General features: G+C 44.6%; 1 protein-coding gene across 5 annotated transcripts in view; it reads left to right on the top strand.

Moving 5' to 3' along the window:
* Nucleotides 1–319: 319 nt before the first annotated feature.
* PIK3CG (phosphatidylinositol-4,5-bisphosphate 3-kinase catalytic subunit gamma) overlaps nt 320–17,114 on the top strand; it is a 33,364-nt gene continuing 16,569 nt past the window's right edge. The window contains exons 1-9 of one of the 5 annotated variants that reach the window (XM_026503546.4): nt 320–448; nt 2,582–4,588; nt 7,544–7,609; nt 7,716–7,941; nt 9,358–9,461; nt 12,524–12,670; nt 14,227–14,317; nt 15,101–15,231; nt 16,228–16,339. In XM_026503546.4, coding sequence (XP_026359331.3) covers nt 2,594–4,588; nt 7,544–7,609; nt 7,716–7,941; nt 9,358–9,461; nt 12,524–12,670; nt 14,227–14,317; nt 15,101–15,231; nt 16,228–16,339 — 2,872 coding nt within the window. In that variant the 5' untranslated portion in view covers nt 320–448; nt 2,582–2,593. Of the gene's footprint in view, nt 449–651; nt 4,589–7,543; nt 7,610–7,715; nt 7,942–9,357; nt 9,462–12,523; nt 12,829–14,226; nt 14,318–15,100; nt 15,232–16,227; nt 16,340–17,114 lie in introns of those variants that run through there. The other 4 variants (XM_048212898.2, XM_026503567.4, XM_048212897.2 and 1 more) reach the window with 4 other exon arrangements.

Genomic DNA, 17,114 nt, shown 5'->3' with positions numbered 1-17,114 from the left:
TCTTAAAAGTCTTCTTACCAGGCTGTTTCTCTAATACTGTGGCTGTTAGGCCTTTTCTTCTCCAAAGTATCTAGAAAGAGTATTTCTGTCTCATGTGTATATGTCTTATGAATGTGTATTTTAATTTGTTTCAGTCTCTCTCCTTCTAAAAAGTTCGTTCAAAGAGGAGAATATATATATATGGTAAACATTGTTCACTCTCGTGCTTCACTCTGTGCTATAACAGGAAATGCATTTCTGACACTTTTAAAATGAGCAATCACACGTATAATCAACTCGGTTAAAACTTCCTTCCTGGTAACTGCAACACTTCCTCTGCATCTGGATACGAAGGGAGACCCAGAAAAGCAGAAGAGTTTAGAGGCGCACTGGGTAGATTAGAATTTGTTTTGTTTTCAAAAATTAAACAAATGATCCTTCAGCATCATCACCTCCGCTGCTTTATCAGGTATTACTTCCTTCTATTTTTTGCCCTTTGTTGGGTCTGACTCAGAATAGTGACACTTCCGTCTCAGCTAGAATATTGTTATCTGGAACGGTTGTCGGTTCTTGCGACACCGCTGAATGTCTCCATTTCATTGTCTAGTCCAACCTAGACGTGTGGATATCCACAAGGTTCCGGCAAAAGCTTTTGCAGGTGCATCTGTACTTTTTGTTTTGTTTTGTTTTGTTTTGTTTTTGTTTGGGAGGAAGGGGGAGGGCACTGGAGCTCGTGCCAGCCGGGCTCCAAGTTCTTACAAGTGCATGCTTAGTGCCTGCTGTGCCTAACGGTGTTTCTGACGCCTTCTCTTAAGAGCAGAAAGCTCCATAGCCTCAGCCATGAAGGAAAGCCGTGAGTATTTAGCCAGCCGGTTTTCTTCTGCATCTTGTATCTTGTAAGATTGTTTGGTATCACTGAGGCAGAAGGGATGGCTGTGTATTTGTCTTTTGCCTCAACTTGGACTTGGTGTCAATATAAATATATCTTAGGTTCTTGTCTTTGGCAGTTAATCTATAATGTAGCAACAGCCCAGACAGTGAATTCAAAGCTGCAAGAGATAGTCCTTTGGGACAAATTGATTTTGTGTCTTCACTAAATATAACTTCATTGTATTTGAAGAGAGGGAATATTGACTTTAAAAGTAAGTTTAGGTCAAGATTTGAATAGAAGTTTGGAACAAATGAAACTTGTCTTTCTTATCTTTTAATCAAACTCTCCTTTTTGGTATATATCAAATGGCCCGCTATTTCTTGAGGAAATAAGTAGTTATGAATCTCACTAACATTAGTCATTTAAGAGAATAAATGGTATTTTCTGAAACATTCATTTTTGTTTCAATATTTGATTCTTATTTGGAATATATCTTACAATGCAGTGATACTAAATATTAAAATCAAAACCCCTCGTTTGTATTCCAATTTTAATATTTTTTTGTATTTGAAGTATTTCCTATTGCATTCTGTCACATTTATACTGAAGTGCTTTGGAAAGCGTAGGTACTTATTAAAGATTTAGGAAAGAGTGAACTGATGAGAATAAATTGGTGAATTCTCATTACAGAGATGAAAATATGAGGGCAAAAAAGAAGTTAAATTATCTACTGGGGTCCAAACAGCAGGTCAGTGGAATCCAGAAATCCTTCCTTCCATCCTGTGGCTTCTCCACTATGGAAGGCAGAGCAGATGGAATGAATTGGTGCAAAATTACAAACATCTGAAAATTCCTACTAGACCCGTACGGCCTTGGGTGACTCCCCCAAGATACTGCCTTAATGTTGCCGTGACAGCCGGGATGTGTACACGTTTCCCAATTCAGAAACTTAAATACCTGCAAATGTTCTTACTTTGCAACTTCACCCATTCTGATGGTTTTGAATATCATCAATGAAATTACCACCTTTCCTAACTAGAAAGGAAAAAAAATGAAAAGAAATAGACAGGAAGTTGGCTAGGGAGTAGATACCTAATCCAGACAGTTTGAAAATCAAGAATGTGCAGGGTGGTTGGGTGGGGTGTCTGGGTCCCAAGGAGAAGTGTAAGACTGAACAAAGAGGAAACAAGTTGAAGGCCTGTTTTCGAAGTGGGGGGTTTCAGCATCTCACACTGCACCTTGTAAATTAGAACTCGGCCCTTTAACTGGCTTTTACTCCTCTATCCATTTCAGTAACTTAAGAACAACAATTACCACCTGGAGCCATTGTAACATGTCAGGGACCGTGCGAAATGAGTGCTTTCCATCTCCCTCGCTCTTTTTAATTAAAATTTCAGACATAATGAAAGTACATGATTAATGAACCCCCATATACCCATTGCCCATACTGAACAAAGATATTACCTTATTTAATCCTTACCTCACCCTCCGAGGTAGTCCTAACCCCAAATGACAGGTGGGAAACAGGCTCAGAGATTATTGAACTAGCCCCAAGGAAGCCGGATACTAAGTGGCGAAATCATGATTCATGGGCCCCGAATCCAACCCCACCCCCCATCCTCTTGCGCGCATCATTGCCATTCTTCGCCCTTTTCCTTCTGCCACCTCGTCGAAAAACGCAAACAGAAAGTGCCTTCCCTGTGACAGAGCCCTCTGTGTCTCTGCTCCCAGGTCGCGTAGGGCATGGAGCTGGAGAACTATGAGCAGCCCGTGGTTCTGAGAGAGGACAACCGCCGCCGGCGCCGGAGGATGAAGCCGCGCAGCTCCGCGGCCAGCCTGTCCTCCATGGAGCTCATCCCCATCGAGTTCGTGCTGCCCACCAGCCAGCGCCACAGCAAGACCCCCGAGACGGCGCTGCTGCACGTGGCCGGCCACGGCAACGTGGAGCAGATGAAGGCCCAAGTGTGGCTGCGCGCGCTGGAGACGAGCGTGGCGGCAGACTTCTACCACCGACTCGGTCCGGACCACTTCCTCCTGCTCTACCAGAAGAAGGGCCAGTGGTACGAGATCTACGACAAGCACCAGGTGGTACAGACCCTGGACTGCCTGCGCTACTGGCAGGTGCTGCACCGGAGCCCGGGCCAGATCCACGTGGTGCAGCGGCGCGCGCCCTCGGACGAGACGCTGGCCTTCCAGCGCCAGCTCACCGCCCTGATTGGCTACGACGTCACCGACGTCAGCAACGTGCACGACAACGAGCTCGAGTTCACGCGCCGCCGCCTGGTCACTCCGCGCATGGTCGAGGTGGCCGGCCGCGACCCCAAGCTCTACGCCATGCACCCATGGGTGACCTCCAAGCCCCTCCCGGAGTACCTGCTGAAGAAGATTACCAACAACTGCACCTTCATCGTCATTCACCGCAGCACCACCAGCCAGACCATCAAGGTCTCGGCCGACGACACCCCGGGCACCATCCTCCAGAGCTTCTTCACCAAGATGGCCAAGAAGAAGTCTCTGCTGGATATCCCCGAGAGCCAAAACGAACAGGATTTTGTGCTGCGCGTCTGCGGCCGGGACGAGTACCTGGTAGGCGAAACGCCCATCAAGAACTTCCAGTGGGTGAGGCATTGCCTCAAGAACGGAGAAGAGATTCACCTGGTGCTGGACTCGCCTCCAGACCCGGCCCTGGACGAGGTGAGGAAAGAAGAGTGGCCGCTGGTGGATGACTGCACGGGAGTCACCGGCTACCACGAGCAGCTGACCATCCACGGGAAGGACCACGAGAGTGTGTTCACCGTGTCCCTGTGGGACTGCGACCGGAAGTTCAGGGTCAAAATCAGAGGCATTGATATCCCTGTGCTGCCCCGGAATGCTGACCTCACAGTTTTTGTGGAGGCCAACATCCAGCACGGGCAGCAGGTCCTGTGCCAAAGGAGAACCAGCCCCAAACCCTTCACGGAGGAGGTGCTCTGGAACGTGTGGCTTGAGTTCAGTATCCAAATCAAAGACTTACCCAGGGGGGCTCTGCTGAACCTCCAGATCTACTGCAGCAAAGCTCCGGCGCCAACCGGCAAGGGCTCCGCAGACACTCCGGGCTCGGAGGGCAAAGGCAAAGCTCAGCTGCTCTATTACGTGAACCTGCTGCTGATCGACCACCGCTTCCTGCTGCGCCACGGGGAGTACGTGCTCCACATGTGGCAGATCTCGGGAAAGGGAGAAGATCAGGGGAGCTTCAATGCCGACAAGCTCACGTCGGCGACCAACCCAGACAAGGAGAACTCCATGTCCATCTCCATTCTTCTGGACAATTACTGTCACCCAATCGCCTTGCCCAAGCATCGGCCCACCCCTGACCCCGAAGGGGACCGGGTGCGAGCAGAGATGCCCAATCAGCTTCGGAAGCAACTGGAGGCGATCATAGCCACGGATCCACTTAACCCCCTCACGGCAGAGGACAAAGAATTGCTCTGGCATTTTAGATATGAAAGTCTTAAGCACCCAAAGGCCTATCCTAAGCTGTTTAGCTCCGTAAAATGGGGACAGCAAGAAATTGTAGCCAAAACATACCAACTGTTAGCCAGACGGGAGGTCTGGGACCAAAGTGCTTTGGATGTTGGGTTAACGATGCAACTTCTGGACTGCAACTTTTCAGACGAAAACGTAAGAGCCATCGCAGTTCAGAAGCTGGAGAGCTTGGAGGACGATGATGTCCTGCATTACCTGCTACAGCTGGTCCAGGTAGGGATGCTTCTGTGCTCCACGGAGCACTCTTCTCAAACGGGTTATTTGCATGTCCGCGGGCTTCCCATGCAGTTGTCCTCAAATGCCCTTTGTCCACAGTGTCACAGTCAGTCACAGTAGATCTGATGAAGCCATGTCAGAAAGCAGTCAACTGTCCCATTTACCTTTTTACTCTCTTGGAGGGGTTGCCAATAAGCATTTTGAAAACGTAAGTAATTTTGCTTTTTAGGAAAACTAGCCCTACAGGAGTACTTTGTTCTCATTCACTGTATGAGTGACAGAGCCAATTTATTGAAGGATCCCTTGTGCCCAGACTCTGAGGCTCCAAGTGATTTGCATCTTTTCCTGTATTCTTGCATTGAATTCTCCCACCAACTATGATAGAGGTCAAATTAACATTTGCATTTTATGTATAAGGACGCAGAAGCGTGGAGAGTCTAAGTAATGTGCTCCAGGTCACATACTTGGAAAGAATCAGACCAGAAATCAAGCCCAGGAGGTCTGATTCCAGACCCTGCTCTTTTCACTGCCTCCAACATCCTGCATCAACCCCGTGTCAGGATGGTGTGTCCTGGAAAGAAAAGGTCAGCCTCTCTGATCACACTCCTCACCATGCATAGAATAACATCTCCTCTCTGAGTGGCACCTCAAAAGCCCCTCTCGTTAGACAGGTCTGGTCCAGGGTTTCCACTCCGGTTCTCACACCTTTCCTTGTAGTCCAGAGGGGCTAAGCGATTTGACTACGGTTTACCTAGGAAGTTGAAAGAAAAGAGACACGGTTCTGCACACAGCAGTTCCCAGATGGTATTGTGCTGCTTAACATGGAAGAGGAAGTAAAGGAATTGGAAGAGAAATGTTTATTTTAGAGTGCAGACATGTCCCTTCATTAATTCAACAACACGTACCGAGTGTTTCCCCCGTTCTGGATGCTAGATCTAGAGCGGTGATCACAACAGAGCCCGTCTCTGCCTCTCCCTCCCCCGCCCCCTATAGCTCGTGGTGCCATGGAGAATATCGACAGTAAATGTATACACATACAAACAGATATTTCATAACAAATTGTGCACATGCTTTGGGGGAAAACTGCAGAGTATTATGAGAAAATAGGCAGGGGTCCTGGGGCTACTCGATTTAGCTGGAGGAAACCAGGGACAGTTCTGAGTAAGTGATGTTTGACCTGAGATCTTTAGGATTAGCCAGGCTAAGTGTTAGACACTAAACTGTCAAATCATTAGCTATCATTAGAGGAAGGCCCTGGAGTTTTCTGATGGGCATTTTGGATATCCTCAGTCTTAACTCTGAAGCTTCACCTTCTCATTAGGCAGATACTTGAAACATGACACTCGACCTTTGCCTTCATCTATTAAATGTACCTAATACTGTTCTCTGCCAACTGGTTCAGATACTGACATAACACAAATGAAAATTAAGGAAATTTAATTCACCGATGAATTATTTTTCATTGTCATTTTCACAAGTCAATTTTGCGGAATTGAAAAATGAATGGCATTCTTCTTGGAACTGTTTTAAATGAAAAGAGGTCAATAAGTAATACTAACATTGAATTTGTGGTCGTAAATCTGAGAAAGAGTCGTCATTTGTAAAACTACTTGAGACATTTTCAGATATGGCGGAATGACTCATTCCTGATGAAAATGGTCTGCTGGTTGAGATCTGCATTGTGTTTACAGAAGTGAAACACGAATAAGGGCGAAAAGACTCACGTTCGAGCTAGAAACTTACAACTGATTCTGAAGTCAGGACCGTGGCTAAATAACCACATTCTCAGAATTCAGACCTTCACGGCAGCTACAGACCCCTACTGGCCCACAACCATGAGAAGCGCCTTTGACAGCATGGGGATAAGAGATTATCACGTCAGTCTCGGTCATTTCCAAACTGGAAAACCAGAGTACGGACTGGAAATTGTACCAAGAACCCCACAGGCCTGAAAACATAAAGTGGAATGGGAATTTCTTTGGCTCCTTGGGGGAAAAAAAGATAGGCCATTTCTATTTGTAAGTGAAATACTAAGAGTATTTCTAATTTCATTTTAAGCCTCTGTGCCTACACGTGATATCCACCCTCTAACTTTTTGGACACATCTTCTTTGCTTGTCTTACGGCTGCTGAAATGATGAGCTTCTGCAGACTTACTGTAAATACAGAGAATGACATAACAAATATACACACCCACCATCCCTAGTTATTTTTTCCATTTTATTGGGGCTTTTCCTTCAGTCATAGAGCTGTCTGCCACCCGAGTCAGTGACCCTGTGACAGCCAAGGGATATGAAAGCTACTAACCCCGAAGGAGCATCTACCATCAGAGACTTTCCAGACAAAAAGCTCTGTCTACACTGCCACATGGCAGGGGGTAGTGATCACTCTGTGTGGACGGTCCAGGCCTGCTGTTTCCTTGCAGGAAGGGCCCGCGAGGCAGCTCGGTGGCTTGTCAGTGCGAGGCCAAACACACATCTTGAGCAAAAGGGGAGTGATAGGTTTTTAAGATCTTCACATCGAACAAATGTTTTTCTCCTTACCTGCACTATTATCTCCACTGTCCATTTTCTTTCCAACAACCTCTTTCACATTCCACTTTTGCAGACTTGTTACAGCCATCCCCCTACGTCCCCTCTGTCCTTCCAGTAAATCAAGTAAGCCCTTAATGGGAGCTTACTTGGGAAGCCCTTACCACTTCACCTTTGAAGTTATCAAAAGCATGTAACGGTGAGTAGAGAGTTCTGGCTTCTAATCCCAGGCCCTAAGCAAGTGGTTCACTCGGACCCAAAGTGTCCTCGAAAAGAAAGGGTGGACTTGAGTGACTGGTAAGATTCTCATCAGCCTAGCCCAGAGAGACCCGGGAAGGCAGGCCGTGTCCCCTGCATTCCCTTTTTCCTGATTAACCAGCACAGAATGCGGTCGTACCAGTGCCCATGTGTTCCTCCTTCAGGCCGTGAAATTCGAGCCATATCATGACAGCGCCCTGGCCCGATTTCTGCTGAAACGAGGCTTAAGGGTAAGTCCTTCCACTTTGGTCATAGTGGGACATTTCAAAAGTTAGCAAGAATTAACTGACGGAGCACGAGTCACAGTCATTTCACCCTTCTCGTTCCCACCCTCAGAACAAAAGAATTGGCCATTTCTTGTTTTGGTTCTTGAGAAGTGAGATAGCCCAGTCCAGACACTATCAGCAGAGGTTCGCCGTGCTCCTGGAGGCCTATCTGAGGGGCTGCGGCACGGCCATGCTGCACGACTTCTCCCAACAAGTTCACGTGATCGAGATGCTGCAGAAGGTCACCATTGATATTAAATCGCTCTCTGCGGAAAAGTATGACGTCAGTTCCCAAGGTACCGTGGCTGTGTTTTCGTGCTTCCCTTTCCAAAGGCCTTCATCTCCAAATGCCATCATCCCTGTGATTCTTCTGCCTCAGGGAGGCAAGTCACACCTTCCTAAAGGGAACCAGGGACCCATTTTTTAATCCTCTGTCTCCGTGGAATAAGCAAATTTAAAACTCTTCCTTTTACACATTCATATTTTTTGAACTATACACGTATACATGCTAACGATGAATTTATGATAATAGATATTAAACTCTTTGAAAAATTTGAAAAGCATTATGCTGATGTAAGATGTATTAAGAACAATCGCACGCACGCAAAGATTAGTTATTTGCAAATATTTACCTTTTTCTTCCCTTTCAATATATGTGTATAATTTTCAAATTTTCAGTCTTTTAATGAATCATTGAGAAACTAATTAAAAATTTGTATATACATATTTATATATGTCAATGTACTTAAACACCTCCTCTCTGAAGTCATTTCCAATATGATCCTCTTATCCCTAAGAAATCCTGCCCCTGCCCCTAGGAAAATCAATCACTCTTTCTCTGTATTCCCATAGCTTTGGATTGATACTGTATTAAATTATAGTCATTAACAAGTCTTTCTGGTCTGGTAAACTGCATGAGCCTTGCAACTAGGGGATATTTTTTATTCATTTTTGTATACCTAGTCCCAGCACTTATGGACCCTAATAGACACACTCTAACATACTCAGCCAGTACCTTAAACTTTTGAATATTCTGAATTTCCACTTTTTCCCTTTAATTCTTTTCCAATACACAAATAGTGCTCTCTCCTAAAAAATAATCATGGTAATAATCATCTTACTTTTATTTGTATTATAAGTGAGAAAGGGAAACACATGTCCTGGCCTCCAGTATGGTATCCAGGAAGTAATTTTTAACCTACATTTTTTGCCTTAGAATTTAGAATTCTGAAGAACGCTTTAATTTTCAGGCTATCATGTTGTCTCCACATAACCTAACTTCCCCTTTTGAAAAGAATTTACAGAACCCTAACCAAATGGCATTTAATACGGTCTTCAAATGTCTGTTCCCCAAACCACATGGCAGTTCAGAGTTTCACGTTGGAATGAAAACTACAGTATTCATTCCTCAGCATTACCCTCAAAATACCATCCCCTACGTGACTGGCTTGAGATTCCACAGATTTCGCTCCCACGCTTCTGTCCTCTGCTGTGTCACACGTCATGGTCGTATTGCTCCCAGTAAGCCTGACTAAGCCTGCCACCTCTATGGTTAGTTCCTCAAAGACAGAAACCTACACCCTGGGCTCCTGCTCCACATCAGACCATATGGATAGAATGTTATAAAGAGATGTGGCCTCAGGGAATGTTCTAGATAATATCGGTGGACTTCTTGAACTCACGTAACTTTTGTGCACTTTTGACCATTCCAGTTATTTCACAACTTAAGCAAAAGCTCGAAAACCTGCAGAATTCAAATCTCCCAAAGAGCTTTAGAGTGCCGTACGATCCTGGACTGAAGGCAGGAGCGCTAGTGGTAGGTATCACCCTGACGTCTGCAAGTGGTCTTTGTGTCTTGAAACTGTCTGTGCGCGCTTTACGGGGCCCAGTGGGTCAGAGCTGACGTGTACGTAGAGACAGAGAAGCTGGAAAGTCCCCAAGAGGGCTCCTGTCAAGGCCTTCTCGAAGCACTAGCTACTAGAAGCCTCCACACCAGATAATCTCCCATCCACTTGGTTTTAAATCAGCTCTCTTAAGGAATCATTCATGTACAATGAAATGTGTTCATTGTAAGTGTGTATAGTGCAATGAGTTTTGACAAATCATACAGGCACCACCACAATCAGGATAGAGAACATTCCCAAGGAGACGCCGCAGGAAAGGTTCTCTCATGTGCCTTTGCAATTTGTGCTTCCCTCCTTCCATCCCCCATCCTTAGACAACAGATCTGCCTCTGTCACGTCATTTTACTTTTCCTAGAATTTCATGAAGTGGAATCATACAATATGTGGTTTTTGTATCTGGATTCTTTTCCTTTGCATAGTGCTTTCGAGCTCCATCCACGTCGCTGTGTGTGTCAGCAGCCTGTTCCTTTTTTTTTTTTTATGACTGAGTGGTATTCCCCTATGTGGATATACGACCATTTGTTTTCCATTCACCTTTTGAGTAAATAATTAACAGCGAGAGAGTGGACTCATGGTACGTGTAGGTTTAATTTTATGAGACGCTGCCAAACTGTTTTTCCAAAGTGACTGTACCTTTTATATTCTAGCAATGTATGTGAGTTCCAATTGTCCCACATCCTCATCAACGCCAGTCTTTAATTTTAGCCATCCAGTGGTGAAGTGGTATCTCATGTTGCTTTTATTTGCATATCTCTGATGATGTTGAGTATCTTTTATGGGCTTTTTTTTTTTTGAGAAGTTTCTGTTCTCATCTCTCATTCATTTTTAATGTGGGTTGCCTTCTTATTTTTGAGGTTATTTATATATTCTAGACACAAATCCTTTACCTTTTTTTTTTTTTAAGATTGTATTTATTTATTTGTCAGAGAGAGCACAAGCAGGGGAGCGGGAGAGGGAGAAGCAGGCTCCCCACTGAGCAGGGAGCCCGATGCGGGACTCGATCCCAGGACCCTGGGATCATGACCTGAGCTGAAGGCAGATGCTTAACCGACTGAGCCACCCAGGCACCCCACAAATCCTTTGTCCTTTATCAGGTATACATTTTACAAATACCAGTCCATGGCTTGCGTTTTCATTTTCTTAGTAGTGTATTTCAAAGAGCAGAGTGTTTAATTTTGATTAAGCCCGACTTACCACTTTTTTTTGTAGTTTGTTTTTTTGTGTCCTAAGAAATATTTGTTTAATCCAGTAATTCTCAACTAGGGGTGACACCCCCCCCCAATACACACACACATGCGTGCACGTGTTAATGTCTGCAGCTCTTTTTCATTGTCACAACTGGGACAATTCTGGCATCTAGTGGGTGGAGACTAGGGATGCTGCTAAATATCGTACAATGCACAGACCAGCCCCCCAACAACGATAAATGATCTAGCCCAAAATGGCAACAGTGCCAAAGTTGAAAAATACTAATTCAACGTGACAAATACTTTTCCTAGAAGTTTCATGGATTTCACTTTTATATGTAAGTCTTTGATCCATTTTGAGTTAATTTTTGTGTACAGTGGGAAGTAAGGATCAGGTGTGGATTTTTCAGAATCGAATATCCAACTTTTCTGGTACCATCTGTTGGGAAGACTAACGTTTTCCTGTTGAAATACCTTGGCACTTTTGTCAGGTATCAGCTGACCATACATAAGTGGGTCTATATCTAGATTCTCCAGTCCACTGCATTGATCTAAATATCTATCCTTGGGGTGCCCGGGTGGCTCGATTGGTTGAGCTTCCGACTCTTGATTTCAGCTCAGATTATGATCTCAGGGTCATGAGATCAAGCCCTGCATCAGACCCCACACTCAGCGGGGAGTCTGGGATTCTCTCTCTCCTCTGTCCCTCTTCCCACTTGTTCTAAAATAAATAAATAAACCTTTTAAATAAATAAATAAATAGATACCCTTACATCAATACCACATGCTCTGGGTTACATTCAGATGATAAACCAGTTCATGTTTGCATAGGAATCTTACAACAGTGTACTTCCATTACACTCCTCCTATCCTTTGTACTATTTTTGTCATGCCTTTAACTCCCACATATGTTATAAACCCAATAATAATAATAGTTATTATTATTGCTTTAAACAGTTAAGAATAGATTTAGCAGATTTAAGAGATGAAACATTTTTTATATTTACCCACACATCTGCCACATTTGGGACTCTTTATTTCTTTGTATAGGCTCGTGTGTCCATCTGGCATCATTTTCCTTCAGCCTTAAGTACTTCTTATAGTGCAAGTATTCTGGCTAGAAATTCTTTCAGCTTTTGTTTGTCTGAGAAACCTCTTTATTCCACCTTCATTTTTGAAAGATGTTTCCCCTGGATATCGAATTCTAGGGTGATTTTTGTTTTCTCCCTTTCAGCAGCATTTTTTTCTGGTTTGCATATTTTCTGATGATAAGTCTCCTGTCATTCTTATCTTTGATTTCTGTACATGTCTTTTTTTCCCTAGGCTGCTTTTAAGATTTTCTTTTTAGCACCGTGGTTTCTAGCAATTTGATTATGATGGGCCTTGGTATGGTTTTCTTTATGTTTTGTCTACTAGGGTATGTTGAGCTTGGATAAACGGCAGAGTTGCTCTGTATTAACGGGCCCATGGGAGTACCAGGGCCCTGTAGGAGGGGGGTGCACGGAGGTTTGGATCTGCCCTTGCATCTTGGGTACCTCCACAGACTCTTAGGGTTCCTTGGAACACAGTTTGAGAATCCTTGCTTTTAGGTGTTGCAACCTGCTCTCATAGAGCATTTCCAGATTTGGTAGCAAACGCTTTCTGTATTTTCACCCAAATCATTAAACATCGTTTTCCAGCTAGGGCTTTGTAATACTGGTTGTTTATCGTCCTGCTGGGCAAGAGGATGTATGTCTCCACATTATGTATTCATTATGTGTAGGAAACATGTGACTATTTCCTTACAGATTGAAAAATGTAAAGTGATGGCCTCCAAGAAAAAGCCCCTGTGGCTTGAGTTTAAATGTGCTGACCCTACAGCCCTATCCAATGAAACGATCGGAATTATCTTTAAACACGGTGATGATCTGCGCCAAGACATGCTCATTTTACAGGTACGTTACCGTTCAGGAATTTTTCCTTCAATTACCCAAAAAAAGAATTCCATGTTAGATCTACAAAAATGCCTCCTACTGATTCTCCTCCCATTCTCCTATTCCGTCCACACGCGGTGATCAAAGATTGAGTAACAGAGAGTTTTCACGGGGGAAACATGGCTGTGGACTCTTAGATGTGCAATTAGTGAGCATCCCAGTTCCGGCCGTCCCTGAGAAGAGGCACAGCCAGCCTTCCCCCATAGCCAGATAGGTGCCCCTCCCCTAACCCCTCTTGTACACACCCCGTTCCTCGTATGGTAACATAAAATACAGACCTGTTCGCCCCCTGGCATCCACCTTGTGTGTATTTATAGACGAGGCTGTGTCCCCACAGGTGCCCTCCTTAGACACATCACCTTGATATACATCCACACACAGACTCAAGTGAGTGATTTGACAGGAAGGAGAGCAAGAGAAGATGAACAGGCAGGTGATTTCAGAAATCGTCCAGTTAAGTAGCGAGAGTGAACGGCTTACTAGAGCAGAAGGTGCATGGTAATCGACGGTAACCATCTTCCGTATTTCCTAACATTTCTGGGTCACTTTCAGCTTTGCAAACCGGTAATGTTCTCCATATTCTAGCTCACCATTGTAGAAATACCATTTCTAATGTTTTTAAAGATTATTTAAAATAGGCAAACCCCATTGATTGAAATGTGGCCTATTTAAAAACTGGTCGTGTTTTCCATTCTCTGTTTCTGCTTGCACTTATTTCTAATATGGAAACAATAATACCTTTTGCTCTCTTTTCAAGAATCCTATGTGTATTGTCCCAGAAGTATTAAAAAGAAAGAAAGAAAAATAAATCCTTCAAACCTTTTGGAGGTTTGTTGCACTTCCCATAAATCTGTAGACTCCTTTAAATTATTCAAAGCGCTTCAGAAACACGGGGCATCACTGTGTCATTCCTCTCACTTTGCGGGGAGGTTTGCACTTGCCTTTTATGTCCTTGTTTTGATGCTGAGACACACTGCTTGGCAGGCGAGGGCAAGGTACGAAAGCTCGTGAAGCCTTTGTCTCTCCACCTGCAGAATGGGAATGATAATCACACTCACGTGATAGGGTAAACACAACGGATGGACATGAAACAGTGCTTGGTAAATGAGCCAGCATTCTCATCCCTGTTAGTGTTGCCTTAGGTTAGCCCAAGAGTGCCTTATGGGTAAAAACTCGTAAGAACATCAGAGCAGAACAGTTTTTGCCGTGGTGATAAAATACACATAACTGGAGTGGAACCCCTGAGCAGCTGAAACGTGGTTGCCACCTCTCCCCACACCAAATCCATTCATCCTCTTTCCCAGAGAACATCTCCAGGCCCAAACTTAAGAGGCTCCCAAGGAAGGAGAACTTCAGGGCACCCCACTGATAACTAAAGAATAGCGTTACTTATAGGGTATACATTAATGTATATATTTCGTGTTTCCAGATAAGACTGTCGGGTTTTTTTTAAGAGGAAAAAAAATACATTAAAATATGTATTTCTAATGGAAACGTTTTTTGTGTTCGATGTCTAGATTCTGCGAATCATGGAATCCATTTGGGAGACTGAATCTTTGGATCTGTGCCTCCTGCCATATGGTTGCATTTCAACTGGGGACAAAATAGGTATGTGGTCGCCTCGGGAGCTGAATGTACCGCTCAGCTCGCCGTAAAGGATCCTAAGTCCTTTAGGGTAGGCATTTAATACCTGAAAAATCACAAACATAATCCATATAAAAAGGAAGGCGATGTTCCAAGGCTGGTGCACGTTACTCTTGATTTAATGTGGATCTGTTGAAAATACAGAAATGTGGGATTCCAATCCTGTGACTATACATGGCAGTGATTTTAGTAAGAACTTGTTCCCTCCTCTCTGCTTCTCCACATCTCAGCTGTAACTCGTTTCACTGCACATTAAACTTCTCTCTCACAAATAACTTTTAAAAATAGACAGAAAGACCTGTCACTTACTTCAATATCTTAGAATTCACATTATTGAAGCGATTACATACTCGACTCGTAGGTACTTTTATAGACATTTAACATTTTTGTTTCAGCCACACATCGTTTTATTCAAGCTTCTGATCCGAGAACTGTATAAAACCACTTCCATTTGACCCTGTGATTCAAAAAAGGAAAAGGCGCTGTTTGCCAAGCACCAGCGCTTATCACCTTTCAAAACCAACCTCTCCCTTTTCATCCAGGGAAACTGAAAGCATGTCCCACAGAACTTCCACATCCTCCTCCTTCCCTTTCTGTCCCTCTTAAGAAAACCACCAGCACAATCCTGGAAAATAGCCCCCTGGTTGAAAAGCCCTCTGCCCTCCCGTCAGCAGAGACCCAGCCTTTCACCCTCTGGTTCAGGCACCAGGCCCCAATTTACATCAGATTCTGTGCCTCCTCCCACAGGAATGATCGAGATCGTGAAAGATGCCACAACAATTGCCAAAATTCAGCAAAGCACAGTGGGCAACACGGGCGCGTTCAAAGATGAAGTCCTGAATCACTGGCTCAAAGAAAAATGCCCTATTGAAGAAAAGGTGAGCTCCTGCGTTTCGCAGCGCGGAAGGCTCCTTGCAAGCTTGTCATGTATGTAGCCATAGTGGGTTCACGTTTTCAAAGGATCTACCAGTGTCATGCCTCCAGATGTTGGGTGAGAGCCCTTCCTTGCAAGACCGAGGGGTTTTAAGTGCCTTCCCATGGGACACGGCAATCTGTGTAGAACGCGGGTGCTACGTTCAGAATGCCGCGAGCATTTGCTTCTCCTTTGGTTATCAGGCACGCTTTGCATGAAATTTGGTTCTATGAAATAATGTGTTGGCCCTTTTTGGGACAGTCTGTTTTTGTTGTTCAGAAAAATTTAGTCACCATGTATAAAGCCCTTCCTACCTGGGAAATGCACGTATCCTATAAGCGAACTTGGAATGTCCCCCCCCCCCCCCCCGCCTGCCAATCTAAACGGTGAATTATGGCTGCGGGAAGCGTCAGTGCCAGCACCCTCCTTCTGAGGGACATATGCTGCATCCTTGACAAGCTGCGTGGCTGGGCCGTCTGGCTGTCGTTTCAAGTTCTGCACAGGATTAGTACTACTCATTTGCATGGTTAGCGGCCTTTTGGGGAAGAAATATAACTAGCGGCCTTTATTAGGCTGTTATACATGTGGATTTGTGAACCCGTGCATACTTGAAGTGGTCACAAGCAAAACATACGTGCACCGACGAAGGAGAAATGATTACGGGTTCTGTGGAGTTGTTGGCAAGCGATGCATGGAGCGGAAATGAACCCTTTGATCAACTGCTGCTCTTTGACTCTTGTTTCCTCCTCCTGCTCTTGCGCTTCACTGAATCTTCCCCTAAAACATAAGGAGAGCAAAGAGAAAGTCGGCACTTAGTAGATAAGATGTTAACGAAATCAGGCGCAACGCTCTTGCTCTGAAAATGGTTCCCAGAAGGGTGCCTTTTCGGAAGTCCTCTGTAATTGACTCACGCGCTCTTTGCAGTTAGAACACGGCTAATATTCGAATGCCTTTGACTTAGTTTCAGGCAGCAGTGGAGAGATTTGTTTATTCCTGTGCTGGCTACTGTGTGGCTACCTTTGTTCTTGGAATAGGCGACAGGCACAACGACAATATTATGATCACAGAGACAGGTGAGTTTATTACTTTTTTATTGTGGTAAAATATATAGAAGAGAATTTACCATTTTAACCAGTTTTAAGTGTATACTTACAGGGCATTAAATACATTCACATTGCTGTGCTGCCATCACCACCATGCCCAGAACTTTCTCACCTTCCCCAACTGAAACACCGTCCCCGCTGAACTAACTCCCGCTTTTCACCTTCCCGCAGCACCCAGTAATATCTAAACGGGGGTCAAGGTGGGAGCACACATCTAGAAGTCATGACCGTGCACTATGCTAGGACCACCCCAGGGAGTAAGGGAAGAAGATGCCAGAAATGAGACTTCAGAAGGAAAAGCCAGAGAGTCGCTAGAGAGCTGGGGTCAGGGCATATCCCAGAAGCTGGTGAAGGCGGGTGTGATCCCTAGTGTCCGACGTGGCAGAGAAGTGATGACAAGAACTCCCAGATGTCCTTACATCTGAAACGCTCTGCCTTCCTAACCTACCCCTTGTCACTGGTTCGCTGATGGCCCTGACAGTGGTCAGTACTGGCCACCGTGCCAGGAAAGGGTTCTCTAAGAAATCTGGACCAATTCAAGAGTGGAGCCTGGAAAAAGCACCAGATTGGGGTAAATCGCTTACTCTCTGTGAGATGCAAAAGACAGAATGTATTTATGGACTGTGATATGGACATGTGATACGGGCTATCTAACGAGAAGAGATGATGGTAATCGTGGTGGTAAAAGTGACAGTGGTAGAAATGGACTCAAAAGAGATTTGAAATGGTTTATTTCTATGGTGCT

The sequence above is a fragment of the Ursus arctos genome, unplaced genomic scaffold, assembly GCF_023065955.2.
Source record: "Ursus arctos isolate Adak ecotype North America unplaced genomic scaffold, UrsArc2.0 scaffold_3, whole genome shotgun sequence".
NCBI classification, from domain to species: domain Eukaryota; kingdom Metazoa; phylum Chordata; class Mammalia; order Carnivora; family Ursidae; genus Ursus; species Ursus arctos.
This window is presented reverse-complemented; position numbering and strand designations above follow the sequence as displayed.